Source organism: Pan troglodytes, chromosome 3 (assembly GCF_028858775.2).
Source record: "Pan troglodytes isolate AG18354 chromosome 3, NHGRI_mPanTro3-v2.0_pri, whole genome shotgun sequence".
NCBI lineage: Eukaryota > Metazoa > Chordata > Mammalia > Primates > Hominidae > Pan > Pan troglodytes.
In genome coordinates, this window is record NC_072401.2 from 53,048,049 (window position 1) to 53,062,931 (window position 14,883).

The 14,883-nt window shown below is 42.5% G+C and overlaps 1 protein-coding gene, 1 long non-coding RNA gene and 1 pseudogene across 4 annotated transcripts in view; 2 read left to right on the forward strand and 1 right to left on the reverse strand.

The window, feature by feature from the left end:
• Positions 1-8,340, reverse strand: part of LOC129143727 (uncharacterized) — a 79,148-nt gene extending 70,808 nt beyond the window's left edge. The window contains exon 1 of the long non-coding RNA XR_010156558.1: positions 8,253-8,340. This is a non-coding gene — a long non-coding RNA (uncharacterized LOC129143727). The remainder of the gene's footprint in view (positions 1-8,252) is intronic.
• LOC461230 (ribosomal protein uL30-like) lies at positions 1,280-2,138 on the forward strand (annotated as a pseudogene).
• Positions 8,341-8,487: 147 nt separating the features above from the next.
• The window catches only part of CCNI (cyclin I), a 28,876-nt gene continuing 22,480 nt past the window's right edge, over positions 8,488-14,883 (forward strand). Inside the window, exon 1 of one of the 3 annotated variants that reach the window (XM_024356097.3) lies at positions 8,488-9,008. In XM_024356097.3, the coding sequence (XP_024211865.1) occupies positions 8,937-9,008 (72 nt within the window). In that variant the 5' untranslated portion in view covers positions 8,488-8,936. Of the gene's footprint in view, positions 9,495-14,883 lie in introns of all 3 variants that reach the window. The other 2 variants (XM_016951558.4, XM_054682945.2) reach the window with 2 other exon arrangements.

The following is a 14,883-nucleotide window of genomic DNA, read 5'->3' on the forward strand; positions in this document are numbered from 1 at the left end:
AGAAAATCAACAGAAGTCTCGCACTTTCTAAAATCTGATAAGAAACACTTGCAGACCGTTTTCTCTGAAGCCTGCTGCCTGTAGGCTTTGCCTCATAATGGGAACCTTGGTGTCCACAACCCCTTATCTTAACCCAGACATTCATTTCAACTGATTCTAGGTTTCTAGACAACAATTTAACTCTTTCAACTAATTGCCAATTCAAAAATCCTTGAATCGGCTGTGTGGTGGCTCAAGCTTTTAATCCCAGCACTTTGGAAGGCTGAAGCAACCATGCCAAGAGTTTGAGACCAGCCTGGCCAACATGGTGAAACCCTGTCTCTACTAAAAAAACATGAAAATTAGCTGGGCGTGATGGCACACGCCTGTAATCCCAGCTACTCAGGAGGCTGAGGCAGGAAAACTGAAAATCACTTAAGCCTGGGAGGTGGAGGTTGCAGCGGGGCTGTCATCGTGCCACTGCACTGCAGCCTGGGCGACAGAGTGAGACTCTCTCTCAAAAAAAGAAAAAAAGAAAGGAAGGAAGAAAAAGAAAAAGAGAAAGAAAAGAAAATCCTTGAATTCACTTATTACCTGGAATCCCCTCACCCCCCACCCTCCTTGTTTCCAGTTATCCCACCTTTCTGGACAGACGAATGTACATCATACATGTATTGATGTCTTATATCTCCCTAAATTGTATAAATCCAAGCTACCACCCTAGGCACATGTTCTTAGGACCTCTTGAGACTGCGTCTTGGGCCATTGGTCACTCCTATTTGGATCAGAATAAATCTCTTCAAATGTTTTACAGACTTTGACTCTTCCCCTTGGCAAATGTTTCTACTGAAGTCTTTTGAGATACAACTTTCAAATAGGTGGTTGCTGTTTGATCTCCGTGGCTCCTCTTAATGAAGCATGAAACCAATGATCCCTTCTGGTGAGACTTTCCTAAATCACTCCCTAAATATGAGAAACCTAAAGCTAGTTTATATTGAGTGTTGGCCCAAGTTTAGAAAGCAGCTTGAGGCGGCAGCAGAGCCGCACAGGAAGTGCGGCGCCATCACTAGAGCGGAAGCTGTAGGTGCGTTGTGGGAAGCACTTTATTGTCCAAAGCCAAACCGCCAGTGTGATGAAACTAACCTATAAGAAAAGGGCTGGGTTTTGTAAATGACACAGGCTCTAAAAAGCTTGGAAGCGCTGCAACTTTTGGCAGGAATCAGGGTTAGCAGGACCTCAGTGTCTCACTGCTGCTAAGTGCAGGCTGGCTCTCTGGGTCCTCCAGCGTGAGCTAGAACTGATGTCTCTATGGTCAAGTAAACAGAGCGAGTGCTGTCTTCCCCATGTGGTGGGGTTGTGCCAGATCAGTAGCTGCTACACTAGAAAGACGGTGGATCAAGGGCAAAGAAAAATCCCTTTGGTTCCAGAAAATCTCCTGAAAAAGGTGAAGGCTTATTAAGCCCTCAAAGCCACCCAGGCAAAGCAGGCACTTTTGGCAAAGAAGGAGCAAAGGAAAAGAGCTCAGGTTTAAGCGACTGGAATCATTCCAACATGATTCCTGGTGGCAGAAACATGACAAGCTGCTTCTCAGACAACTAGAAGTGAAACCTCATGCCTTGGAATTGCCAGATGAACATTCCTTGGCCTTTGTTGTGTGCATCAAAAGGATTGATGGTGTGAGTTTACTGGGGCAGAGAACCATTGCAAGACTTCGCCTAAAGAAAATTTTTAATGGTGTCTTTGTAAAAGCCACCCCCAAGAACCTAAAAATGCTGCGTATAGTGGAACCTTATGTGACCTAGGGATTTCCAAATCTGAAGTCTGTCCAGGAATTTTGAATTTTGAAACGTGGACAAGCCAAGGTCAAGAATAAGACCATCTCTCTGACAGAAAACACAGTGATTGAGGAGCACCTGGGGAAGTTTGGTGTCATTTGCTTGGAAGACCTCATTCATGAAATTGCCTTCCCAGGGAAGCATTTCCAGAGAGCTCATGGTTCTTGTGCCCTTTCCACCACTCAGTGGCCCGTCATGCTACCAAAAATAGAGTGGGCTTCCTCAAGGAGATGGGCACAGCTGGCTATCAGGGTGAATGCATCAATCAGCTCATCCGCCAGCTGAACTAGACCCAGGTGCCAAATGGCAGTAAATTTTTGTCAATGAAGTGGAAGCATGTGTTTTTGCTTTTTTGGAAATTTTTATCAAGTATCTTCAGAGAAGATTATTTCCTGCCTTATCTTCAAACACTGGAAAGGAAGGGTCAGAGACAGTAGCTGGCCGGAACAGTGGTTCACGCCTGTAATCCCAGCACTTTGGGAGGCTGAGGTGGGAGGATCACCTGAGGTCGGGAGTTCGAGACCAGCCTGACCAACATGGAGAAACCCTGTCCCTACTAAAAATACAAAAATTAGCTGGGCATGGTGGCACATGCCTGTAATCCCAGCTACTCGGGAGGCTGAGGCAAGAGAATCGCTTGAACCCGGGAGGCAGAGGTTGTGGTGAGCTGAGATCACGCCATTGCACTCCAGCCTGGGCAACAAGAGTGAAACTCTGTCTCAAAAAAAAAAAAAAAAAGAAAACAAAAGACAGTAACTTAGGTTCATGGCAAGCACCTCTCATCACAGTCCAGTTTCAAGGAAAAATTTCAGCGTTTTCTACATTGGCTGTCGCCTCGTCTGAAATCAGCATATTCCATGGAAGAAGGAGTCCTGCTTTTGTTGCATCTTCTATCCTAAGGTTTAATGTTGGTAAATGAGTAACTCTAGCATTTGCACAAGGTTCCCTAAGACTCCTGCAGCAGTCTACCAAGCCCAGGGACACAATTGAATCTGGAGATTCCTGGGGCCTTGTTTTGAAAAAGACTTGAAATACACATAGGAAGAAAGGCACAAAAATAAATGTTCACTTGTCTCTTAAAAAAAAAAAAAAAAAAAGCAGCTTGAGGCTTCCTTGACTTATTCCCTCTGAGCACTTTCCCCACTTAATATTAAGGAGGAGGTCTTTATATTATTTGGTGAATGGGGACTTTTTTTTCTCTTAATATCTTGATGCCAAGTTGGTTTGGGACATTTACTCCTCTTACATTCTATCTCTGTATAGATAAATGAAAAATATTTTAGAAGTTGTTAAAAGAATCCTAAAGTGTGGGCAGATGCTAAGTGATTATGACAGTAAATAATTTCCTTTGTTCCTGTAGGCTTTAACATCTCTCCTACAAGATAGTACCTTCATAAATTGTCTTGTGGAAACATTATCTAAAAATTTCATTTAGGACAAAGGAGAATAGAAGCTTCTGTCATTAAACATGAAACAGCCCTGCTTTCTTTACTCCTAAAAATGTAGGCAGTATTTCTAGAAATATTTAATGATAGCGAACCACTTCCTGGCCATCAATTTGATTCCCTTCCATTTTCCTAGACTTCTGAAGAGGTCTCACTTTACACTATTTTGCATTACAGAACAGTCTTTATACTTCCTTTTTTTTTTTTGACACAGGATGTCACTCTGTCGCCAATGCTGGAGTGCAGTGGCGCTATCTCAGCTCATTGCAACCTCCGCCTCCCAGGTTCAAACGATTCTCCTGACTCAGCCTCCAGAGTAGCTGAGACTACAGGCACACACCACCATGCCCGGCTAACTTTTTGTATTTTTAGTAGAGATGGGGTTTTGCCATGTTGGCCAGGCTGGTCTCAAACTTCTGGCCTCAAGTGATCCGCCCGCCTCAGCCTCCCAAAGTGCTGGGCTTACAGGCATGAGGCATCACACCCGCTCACTGTCTTTATTCTGATAGCTGTTTCTCATGTGCTTCCTTATGCTGCTCCTCTTTGATTTGAAGCAAGGTATAGTTTAATTTCAAGATTTAATATTCTAGTCATGAAATAAAACAAGTCTGAAATCCTTTTCCAGTAAAAATCTACTCTTTAGACACACAAATAACTGCATGTTAGATTTTTAAAAATATTTAAGATTAAACACAAGCCAAAAATCACCACAAGGTGACTATTTTTGTCCTAAAATTTACTGCAAGCCAGAAACTTCCAAGGGAGAGGCAGTAAAGAGTAGTGATTAAAAACATACCATGCTTTGGAGATAGTCAACCTGGGTTTGAATCCTGGCTGTGCCCCTCTAAGCTATGTGACGAACATTGGGATTTACTTTACCTCTTTATCTTTTGTAAAATAGGAACAACAAAAATACCTACTACAGAGGAGTGCTGTGGGGATAAACACAAAAGAATGCAATAAAAATGCTTAGTATAATGTTTGCTACATAGTGAGTGATCAGCATGTATTAGTTATTATTATTCTCTCTCTCCTTTTTTTTTCAGATACAGGGTCTTTCTGTGTTGCCCAGGCTGGTGCAAACTCCTGGGCTTAATGATCCTCCCAGCTTGGCCTCCCAAAGCGATTACAGGCATGAACTACCACACCTAGAAATGCCGTGTAGAATGGTAGTCTAACTTTACTATTTAGAATTACTAAATAGAAGTTATTTACCAATACGCGGATAATATGTTCTCTTTATATGTCTTATTTATTTTCTCAGGGAATTTCATAAACTTTCAATTTTTTACAACTACAATTAATTGTAAAAACAATTATTAGTTATTAAAAAAAATATGGCCTGGCGCAGTGGCTCAAGCCTGTAATCCCAGCACTTTGGAAGGCCGAGGCAGGTGGACTACCTGAGGTTAGGAGTTCGAGACCAGCCTAGCCAACATGGTGAAACCGTCTCTACTAAAAATACAAAAATTACCCAGGCATGGTGGCACGCCTGTAATCTCAGCTACTCGGGAGGCTGAGGCAGAAGAATTGCTTAAACCCGGGATATGGAGGTTGCAGTGAACTGAGATTGCACCATTGCACTCCAGCCTGGGTGACGAGAGAGAGACTCTGTCTCAAAAAAAAAAAAAAAAGTGAATTAAAGTATGGTCTTACAAATGGATACTGAAGAACAAGAATGTCCATATTGGCTGTGCACAGTGGCTCATGCATGTCATCCCAGCACTTTGGGAGGCTGAGGTAGCTGGATTGCTTGAGCTCTGGCATTCGAGATCAGCCTGGGCAACATGACAAAACCCCGTCTCTACAAAAAATACAAAAGTTAGCTGGGCATGGTGGTGCACACCTGTATTCCTAGCTAGTTAGAAGTCTGAGGTGGAAGGATCGCTTGAGCCTAGGAAGTTGAGGCTGCAGTGAGCTGAGATCGCACCACTGCAACCTGGGTGACAGGGCGAGACCTTGTCTCAAAGGAAAAAAAAAAAAGAAAGAAAATATCCATACTTTTTGTTCAGACAACTGCAACTAGTTACTTACCCACCTATTAATTACTTGTAATTATATTTATGGGAGATTAAATTCTCACTGGCAATCTCATAGGCAGTAAGATAGTTTTAATAAGGATAAGTATATAATTAAATGGGAGCTCTTAAAGACTCCTGGTAATATTTTAATTGGTTTAATCTTCTGCCTTACAACTGGCAACTGGTATTCAGTAAAAGCCATAAAATCATAATATTGTTGGACCTAGGAATAGCCCCAAAGAGGTTATGAAGATGTTAATTGAATTATTTTTTTCATTTTTTGGGTAGCAGCTTTATTATAATTCAAACACCATAGAAGTAATACATTTAAAGTGTACAATTCAATGGTTTTTAGTACAGGTTGCATATCCCTGATACAAAAATCTGAAATGCTCCAAAATCCAAAGCTTTTTGAGTGCCAACATGACACTCAGAGGAAATGCTCATTTTGGATTTTCAGACTAGGTTGCTCAACCAGTAAGTATATAATTTAATGCAAACATTTCCAAAACTGAAAAAAAAAGTTTAAAATTCAAAATACTTCTGGTCTCAAATATTTTGGATAATACTCAACCTAAATATTCACAGTTGCGCAACCATCAACACAATCAATCTCAGAACATTTTTCTCACCTCAAAAAGAAACCTTCAAAAAATCAGTTGGGCATGGAGGCATGCGCCTGTGGTTCCAGCTACACAGGAGGCTGAGGCAGGAGGATTGCTTGATCCTGGAGGTCAAGGCTCCAGTGAGTCATGTTCACACCATTGCACTCCAGCCTGCAGCCTGGGTGACAGAGCAAGGCCCTGTTTCCAAAAAAAAAAAAAAAGAAAAGAAAAGAAAAAAGAAAGAAACCCCCATATCATTTAACTATCATCCCCTAATCCCATGCCTGCCCCTAGCCCTAAGCAACCACTTCCTTACTTTCTGTCTCTATATATTTCCCTATTCTGGACATTCACGTAAGTGGAATCATATAATATGTGGTCTTTTGTGACTGGCTTCTTTCATTTAGCATACTGCTTTCAAAGGTTATGCATGTTATAGCATGTATTAGTATTTTCTTTTTATGGCCCAATAAGATTCCATTGTATAGGTCGGTGTGATGGCTCATGCCTGTAATCCCATCACTTTCAGGCTAAGGAGGGAGAATTGCTAGAGGCCAGGAGTTTGAGACCAGCCTGGACAACATAGGAAGTCTCATGGCACCCCCATCTGCGCCACGGAGCCCATCTCTTAAAAATAAAAATTTGATTGTACATAGATGTATCACATTTGATTTATACAGGCGCCAGCTGATGAACATTTAGGTTGTTTCATCTTTGGCTATTATGAATAATGCTAACGTTTGTAAAAAAATTTTTGCATGGACAAATATCTTCCTTTCTCTTGGGTATATATTTAGGAGTGGAATTTGCATTATTCTTATTGGAGTGAAAATCAGAAGCAATTTCATGGTCTAACAATGGAATTATGTTACACTCTCAATAGTATTATGCAGAAATGCTACACTCTCAAGAGTAACATGCAGAAAAATGGTGGCTTTTTTGAATGAAGACCATATAATAATAGGCTACATGAAGTGAAAAAAAGAAAAAAAAAGGATACAACCCACTTGAAATCCTCCTAGGGCTTCCCATTCCTTCTTCTGTTCTATGGCATCTGTCCTCTGCTTCCACATCCTGCCTCAGTTGTCTGAGGGCCAGCCACACTAGCTTTCAGAGATTTTTAGAACGTCTCAGCTTCGGAGCCTTTTCACATAACTTCCTCTGCTTGTATCATTCTTTGCCCAGCGGTTTCAAGTCTCATCTTAAATGTCACTTCTTCAGAAAAACCTTCTCTGATATCCCAAACCGGGCGGAAAGGCAAGCGTTTCCACAGCAGCCGGCGATTTTCCATCTTAATGGTTTTAATACCAGAATTGTTTACTTGGTCAAATATTGAGAGCCTTTTATACACAGGGATAGAGGGTGAAACATGCAAGATCCCTGCCGCCTGCGACCTTATATTCTAGGGAGGGGATACATGCACAAGTAAACAAGTAAATGTACTTGGTAATTTTACATAGTGATAATTAGCTCAATGGTTATCCTCTGTTTGGACTGTAAACTCCATGAAGGCAGGAGCTATGTCTGTCTTGGCTACTTCCAGTTTGCTGAGTCTGGCCACTAAATAAACTCAACACATATTTTTTCACTGACAGTTAAAATAACTATATAAAAAACAAATGGAAAAAACAAACGAGACTTCTATAAATGGTTGAGATCTAGCTCTTGCTCTTTCAAAACTCTGTAATACTACATATTTTTAAATAATTAAAACAAAATAGCAAAAAGTTACCGTTTGTACTAACAGAACCCCAAATAAAACCCATTTATGTCACCACACATTCTTTAAGCACCTGGTAATAAAACCTATTTGGAAATACTCAGACGTGTTGGTTGAGGGGATAAAATCCCCTTGGCACATTGCCAAGCAGGTTCCTCGCCGTCAGCAGTATAATTTACAGTGTTTCACTGAGGCCTTAAGCACCCATGATTTGATTCTCCCTAATTTTCCGATTCCTAAAACCCTTTAGAATCTCCCTCCACCCACACAACGTGGCAGTGAGAAAAACCGCAATTCTATTTACATGTCAACGGTAAGAAGAGAACTCGTAATACTTTGCTAGGTCAACAAATCTGCAAGATCTCCACCCAAGAGATCAGTAGCCCCTTCCCAGTGAATCCTTCTAAGAGCCTGGGGACGAGTAGGGCTAGATAAAACCAAGCTGCTCTAAAGCTGGACCACAGGAGCGGATCGTGAAATCCCCTCCCCCAAGCGCAGCGCTCGGCCGCTTCTTTCTTCCCCAGGCGCATGCGCAGCGCACTCTCCGGCCACCGCACGCCCCCTCAGTGGGGGCCCAGAGACGCTGACGTCACCGTGCGGTCTGCAAGCAACCCTTCCGCTCCTTCAAGGAAAATGAGTCCACGGACCTTCAGCTTTTCTTAGCCACGAGAAAACGTCCTCCCTCCTTCCATCCTAGTGCCAACGACTTCCCCAGCCCGTCTCCTTTCGGCCGCACTTCTCTGTACTTTCGTTGGACCGGGAAGGCGGCGGGGAGGAACAGGAAGGGTGAAAGACCAAGTCCGCGTAGTTTACAAGGAGTGGGCGAGTCTAGGAATCGGTCCGCGAGGGCGGAGCCGAGGAAGCCGGCACTTCTTCCTCCCTTCCCCTCTCTTCCCCTCCCTCCCCAGCCTTCCCCGCGAGCGGACGCGGCAGCGCCTCTGTCTCGCTTTTTCTTATTTTCCCCCCTTTCCCCTTTCTTTTTTTTTTTTTTTCTTTTCTTTTCTTCCCTCCCCCCCTTTCACCATTTCCCCTCGGAGGCGCTTTCCCCGGGCAGGGGCAGAGCCGGTCTCACCCCCCGCCTCTCCCCGGCCCCCGCCGCCCTATGGCGAGAGGGAGCCCCCTCCCCACCCGGGCTCGAGCGGCGGCGGCCTCAGGCCGGGGGTCATCATGGAACTAATTCGCTGACCGACCCAGCGGCCGCAGCCGTCCGTCCCGCTCGAGCGCCAGCGCCCCCCGATCCGCTTCCCCTTCCTTCCTCCTCAGTTGGCCCAGTCGTCCCGCGCGCACCGCCTCCGCGCGCCTATGAGAATGAGGTGGTAACGGGCCCCCGGATGACCCCGCGTCACCACTGTGAGGCCTACAGCTCTGCCGGGGAGGAGGAGGAGGAGGAAGAGGAGGAGAAGGTGAGGGGCGGGGGCGGGGGCTCGACGCGTCTCCGCGGCTGGCGTCGACGCGCTGGGGCCCCGCTGCTCCCCCCGTGGCAGCGCCCGTGGCCGCGCGCTGCTCGCCGGAGACCCACCCTCCCGCATCCCCCAGCCCGGGGAACCTCGGGGCCGCCCTCTTGGTCCTCTCCGGCCCAGACAGACCCGTCACCTGCCCACTTGAAAACGGCACTACTGTGTTCCTTTTCGGGCCAATTTTTCTGTCAGCGAGTAACTTTTTTTGTGGCAGCGGCAAATTAGCTACTCTATAGTGCGTGTTGGAGGCTCTACGAGCCCGTGTTAATACACAAAGAAGGGGACACACCCCCACCCTCAGGTTGAACGATTCTGCGGGGACACCAGGAGGATTACTAACTTTGCACGGCAGACTGAATGCCAGATGAATGGGGTGAACCTCCGGTGCTGTGAAATTCGGGGGAGGGCAACGTTACCCAGGGCTTGGGGCGGGTGAGTGGGGGGAATCCGGGGGAGGTGAGATTTGAGTTGTGCTCTAAAGGCTAGATTAAATAACTGGAATTTGAAAGGAGGACAGAGGAGCCTCCGCTGGAGCTAGGGGGCTCCGTTACTGATCCTTTTGGCAGAAGTTGACAATTGGGTATCAAAACAGTGGAAGGTGTTTCGGGAGGTAGGATGGATTCAGACTCTGAAGGGGTTTGAACTAAAATGTTTATGTTTTATTCTGTCAGTGGGGAGCCACTCGACTTAGAGCAGCAGAGCATTACAGTAATGACGTTAAATAACAACATTTGATGAGGCTTATTATCTGCCAGGCATTCTCCTAAGTGGCTTGCAATTCACTTAATCCCCCCAAGGCTGGTAGTAGGAGCCTCATTTTACAGATGAGGAAAACTGAGACTCCACAAGATTAACTTTCTCCTTAGGTAACGCGGTTAAAACCCAGTAGCCAGAATTAAGTCTGATTCTACGCTGTGTGGTCTCTGTCCTGAAAATGAGTTTGTTGAAATAGCAGTGTTATCTGCTGCTAGCTTTTCCAGGTCATTTGTGGCAGATGAAATAGAAAGGATTGGACAAATAGATTAAGAAATAATGGACGGAATATATGTAGATTGGCTAATCTGGGACCAGAGAATCTCCGAGAGATTCTGAGCCCCTCTACTAGAAATTTCTTGATACCGATGAAGGGCAGACTAATACCGTCAGCATGTGTTAGGGAAGTTCAGTAAAAATGATCTGCAGTTACAGGTAGTTTATGTGGTATTGTGACATCCTAGTAGGTTAGAATGGAGCTTAGCATGTGTGTTGGTCAAGATTGGAAGCTGAGTGTGTCCGTGTTTTGTTTTGATTGTGTAATACATTAAAAATGAATATTCATCTTCCTATGTATGTTTCTTCGTCTTTAAAATGGGCTTTATGGCTGAAATGGGGGTGTAGTAAGAAAAATAAAAAACTAGAAAAAAAGGGCTTTCCACAGTTTCATCAAATTGTGGGAACATTACATGAGTTAATATGGCATAGCGCTTTGAACAATAGGTAGTCAAATAGTAAGCACTCAGTGCTTTTACTTGTTAAGCTGTTTACAAGTGAAGCTATTAGGCATATGCTCAACTCTGGAGATTAACATCAAAGAATTCATTATTAGGAAAGGCAAGTTTACCAATAGTCTCAAAGCAACTAAATGTAAAGGTAGAATTATGTCCAAGTACAGATGTTGGAAGGCAGGGCACAACTGCACAAATCCAGAGAGTCTTACAGACTGATGGCTACTTTAGGAAGGGAAGTATGAGCTAGAGGACATTTCAAGTTGAAACAGCAGTGCTTGTACAGCCAGGGAGATTGGGAAAGAGCATACACTTGGAATTGCAAATACCTTTAATTCATTGTTTCTAGTGCATAAAGTCAAGGAGGGAATAGTAGAACTTCAGTTTCTTGTATGGCCACATTAATCCCTCCTTTCAGAAGAGGAACTAAGATTCAGAAGTCAGCACTAGTACAGGATTATTAATGGAATTGGTGTGATGATGATAGCAAATACAATAATACATATTAGTGAAGTTGTTTATATTGTATACCCAGCACTGTGCAGCACTTTTCCTCAGAGGAGCAGGGGGCCCTGTATGTATATCTGTAATAGTTATGCTGTACAATAAGCCTTTTATAAACTATTACCTCAGACATTAAGCTATTTGATAACTGTGGAGAAAGGAGAAGCAGCAGCAATTGAGAGAATGGGAGGGGAAATGTGAAACTGGCATAAAGTTTGATGTGTGTGGAATATGCCAACTAAAATAGTCTTTTGTTATTTCCTGCTTTTCTAAAAAAGCATGCAAAGTTGGATGTAACCAACAATAGGCATACAGTAACAAAACATAACTATATAGTTCTGTTAAAACTAAAATTGTATTTTAAATGTTTGCATTTTCTTAGCAGAATTTATTAATTCAACTCAAAATGTGCTTTACCCGTAGAAAATAGGCTTGTGCACTGTCAGTAAAAGAAAAGCCAAGCCCATGCTTTCTGTATCATAGTATGTCTTACTAGTCTTGTCTTTTGTTCTTTTATGTAGAACATACATTATGACCCTATACTGCTAAATATTTCACAAGAATAGTAATATTCTCTTACAGAATCACAGCAAAATTTTCAATTTTGGTAAATTTAGCATTTGATACATTGACTTGTGTAATCTACCGTCCCAATTATCTCATTTGACCCAATAATGACCTTTACACCATTTGTCTCCTTCCAGTACAGGATCTAGTTGAGGGTCAGGTATTGCAGTTTCATTTTTCTTTTCTTTCTTTTCTTTTTTTTTTTTAAGTGATTGGGTCTCACTTTGTTACCCAGGCTGGAGTGAGGTGCTGTAATCATAGCTGACTGCAGCCTCAAGCTCCTGGGCTTACGTAATCCTCCCACCTGAGTCTCCTGAGTAGCTGAGACTACAGGCAGGTGTGTGACATCATGCCTGGCTAGTTTAAATTTTTTGTTTTTTTTTTGGTGGAGACAGGGATCTCGCTCTGTTGTCCAGGCTGGTCTCAAACTCCTGGCCTCAAGTGCTCCTCTCCTGCCTCACAAAGTTCTGGGATCACAAGCAGGTGCCACCATGCCCTGCCTTCTGTCCTGTTTTTAAAAGTTTAAGGAAATTTTACCTCGTTTTACTTTTTCTTTGTTAGCTTTCTCTGGAGTGAGCAAAGAGTGATTCTTTTTTTTCCTATTGATAATGTATTGCATTGATTTCTGAATCTTAAAACAAGCTTGCATTCCTGGAACAAATCCCACTTGGTTATAGTATATAATCCTTTTTTTAATATTGCTGGATTCAGTTTGCTAGTATTTTGTTGAGAAATTTTGCATTTATATTCAGAAGAAATACTAATCTGTAGTTTTCTAGTGATGTCTGTCTGGTTTTGGTAGCAGGGTAATAACTGGCTTCAAAGAATAAGTTGGGAAGAATTTGTAAAGATTGCTATTAGTTTTTCTGAAAATGGTTGGTAGAATTAACCAGTGAAGCCATCTGGGCATGGATTTTTCTTTGGCAGTGCTTTAAAAAAATTAACTGTTTAAATCTTTGGTTTTACAAATACTCAGCTTTTTTCTTTCTTTCTTTTTTTCTGTTTTTGTTTTTTTGGAATCATCTCACCAGTGCAGCTTTTTACTTCCTAAGTTTTGGTATTTTGTATTTCTGGGAACTGGACCATTTCATCTAAAATTTCCAATTTAGTTGCACACAGTTGTTCATAAATTCCTTTATAATTCTTTTTATTTCTGTAAGGTAGGTAGTGTCTTCTTTTTAGTCTTGATTTTAGTAATTTGTCCTCTGCATTTTCGTGGTCAGTCTAGCTGGCTAAAGGTTTGTCCATTTTGATCTTTTCAAAGAATCAGCTTCTGGTTTCATTGACTTTTCACTGCTGTTTTTGTATTCTCTACTTCATTAATTTCCATTCTAATATTTAGTATTTCCTTGCTTCTGTCTTGCTTTAGGAACAGTTTACTCTTCTTTTTCCATTACCTTAAGGTGGAAGATTAGGCTCTTGATTTGAGATATCCTTTTTTAGTAGAGGCATTTTCAGGTATTAATTTATTTCTAAGCACTGCTTTAATTGTATCTGGTAAGTTTTGGTATATCTTCATTTTCACTCATCTCAAAGTATTATCTAATTTCCCCTGTGACTCTTCTTTGACCAGATACCTTTGTTTTAAAAAAAGTTATTACAATATAAATATTTGAAAGTCATACTGAGGGCTTTAATTATAGGCGATTGGAGAACGGGAATCCATTGAACCTGATTTACTTCTTTTTACATGATTCTACTTTATGTGTCTCTTTCTGTACCATCTAAACCCCCTAAAAATAATCTTGAAACCTAGTGAAGGAACTTGAGTCACTAGTGACAGTGGGTTGTTGGGATAGCTTGTGAAGGCTGGTGGATCCATTTGGTTGTAGCTAATGGCGTGAAAGAATTATTAAAGTTTTAAGGTTTTTAATAGGAGTTTGGAAGAAACCTTAGAACCTATGAAGTCTAATCTTGACCCAAATAGCTGTTTCTTCTAAATATCTCTTGTCAGATGGTCATCTAGTTTACATTCCATTTCTTTTATATAAAGATTTTCACTGTGTTGCCCAGGCTGGTCGTGAACTACTGGGCTCCTCCTGCCTTGGCCTCCCAAAACTTCGATAGCTCCTCCTGCCTTGGCCTCCCAAAGTGTTGGAATTACAGGAATGAGCCACAGCACCTGGCCTACATTCCATTTCTAGTGTTAATACTTATGTCTGCATTAGAAGAAATTATAGTGAGCTTGCCTACCAAATTGTTGAAGATCTGAGAAAGGCACCAAGGCAACAAAATTGGAATCTCAGAACGTCTCAGCAGTATGCAACAGGGATAGAATATAACAAGATGACCTTTTTTCTTTTTTATAAAGAATATTTTTAAAGTTGTGAACAAGGATGTGTCAAAAAAAAAAAAAAAAAGGAAAGTACCCAAACCTCGCACACAATGGGTTGGGGCAGGTAGGGGTAGAACTGGCTTAACAAGGAACCTGAGAAAGTCTCCTAAGAGTTTTTGTTGACCGTAAATTATATCTGAATTGATACCGAGGTGTGGTCTTCAAAAAAAAAAAAAGCTAATGAGGGCCACGAGTGGTGGCTCATGCCAGTACTCCCAGCACTTTGGGAGGCCAAGGCAGGCAGATCACTTGAGGTCAGGAGTTCAAGACCAGCCTGGCCAACATGGTAAAACCTGCCTCTACTAAAAATACAAAAATTAGCCGTGTGTGGTGGTGTGTGCCTGTAATCCCAGCTACTCAGGAGGCTAAGGGAGGAGAATCACTTGAACCCAGGAGGTGGAGGTTGCAGTGAGCCGAGATCGTGCCACTACACTCTAGCCTGGGCAACAGAGTGAGACTCTTGTCTCAAAAAAAAAAAAAAAAAAACAAAGCCCATGATTTTAGACTGTATTTATGGTAAAACTAAAGCTAATTTAGAAGAGGCAAAATATCGTGAGGAGCTATCGAAGTTTTCAGCTATGGAAAAGATGAATTGGTGAGCATGATAGCACCCTTCAAAGATTGGAAGGATTGCTGTGAAAGAGATTAGATTTTGGTAGGTTAAAGTTGTGAACAAGGATGTATCAAAAAAAAGAAGGTACCAAAACCCCACACACAGTGGGTTGGTACAGGTGGGGGTAGAGTTTTTGGTTGTATGTTTTTGTTTGGGGCACCAGTGGTTGAAACTGGAACAATTGGTTGGGTCTCTGTTCCATCGAAGTACTGTGCTGTGGACACAGTGAGTATTAAAAAAAATGAGGACACTTGGACACAGGAAGGGGAACATCACACACCGGGGCCTGTTGTGGGGTGGGGGGAGGGATAGCATTAG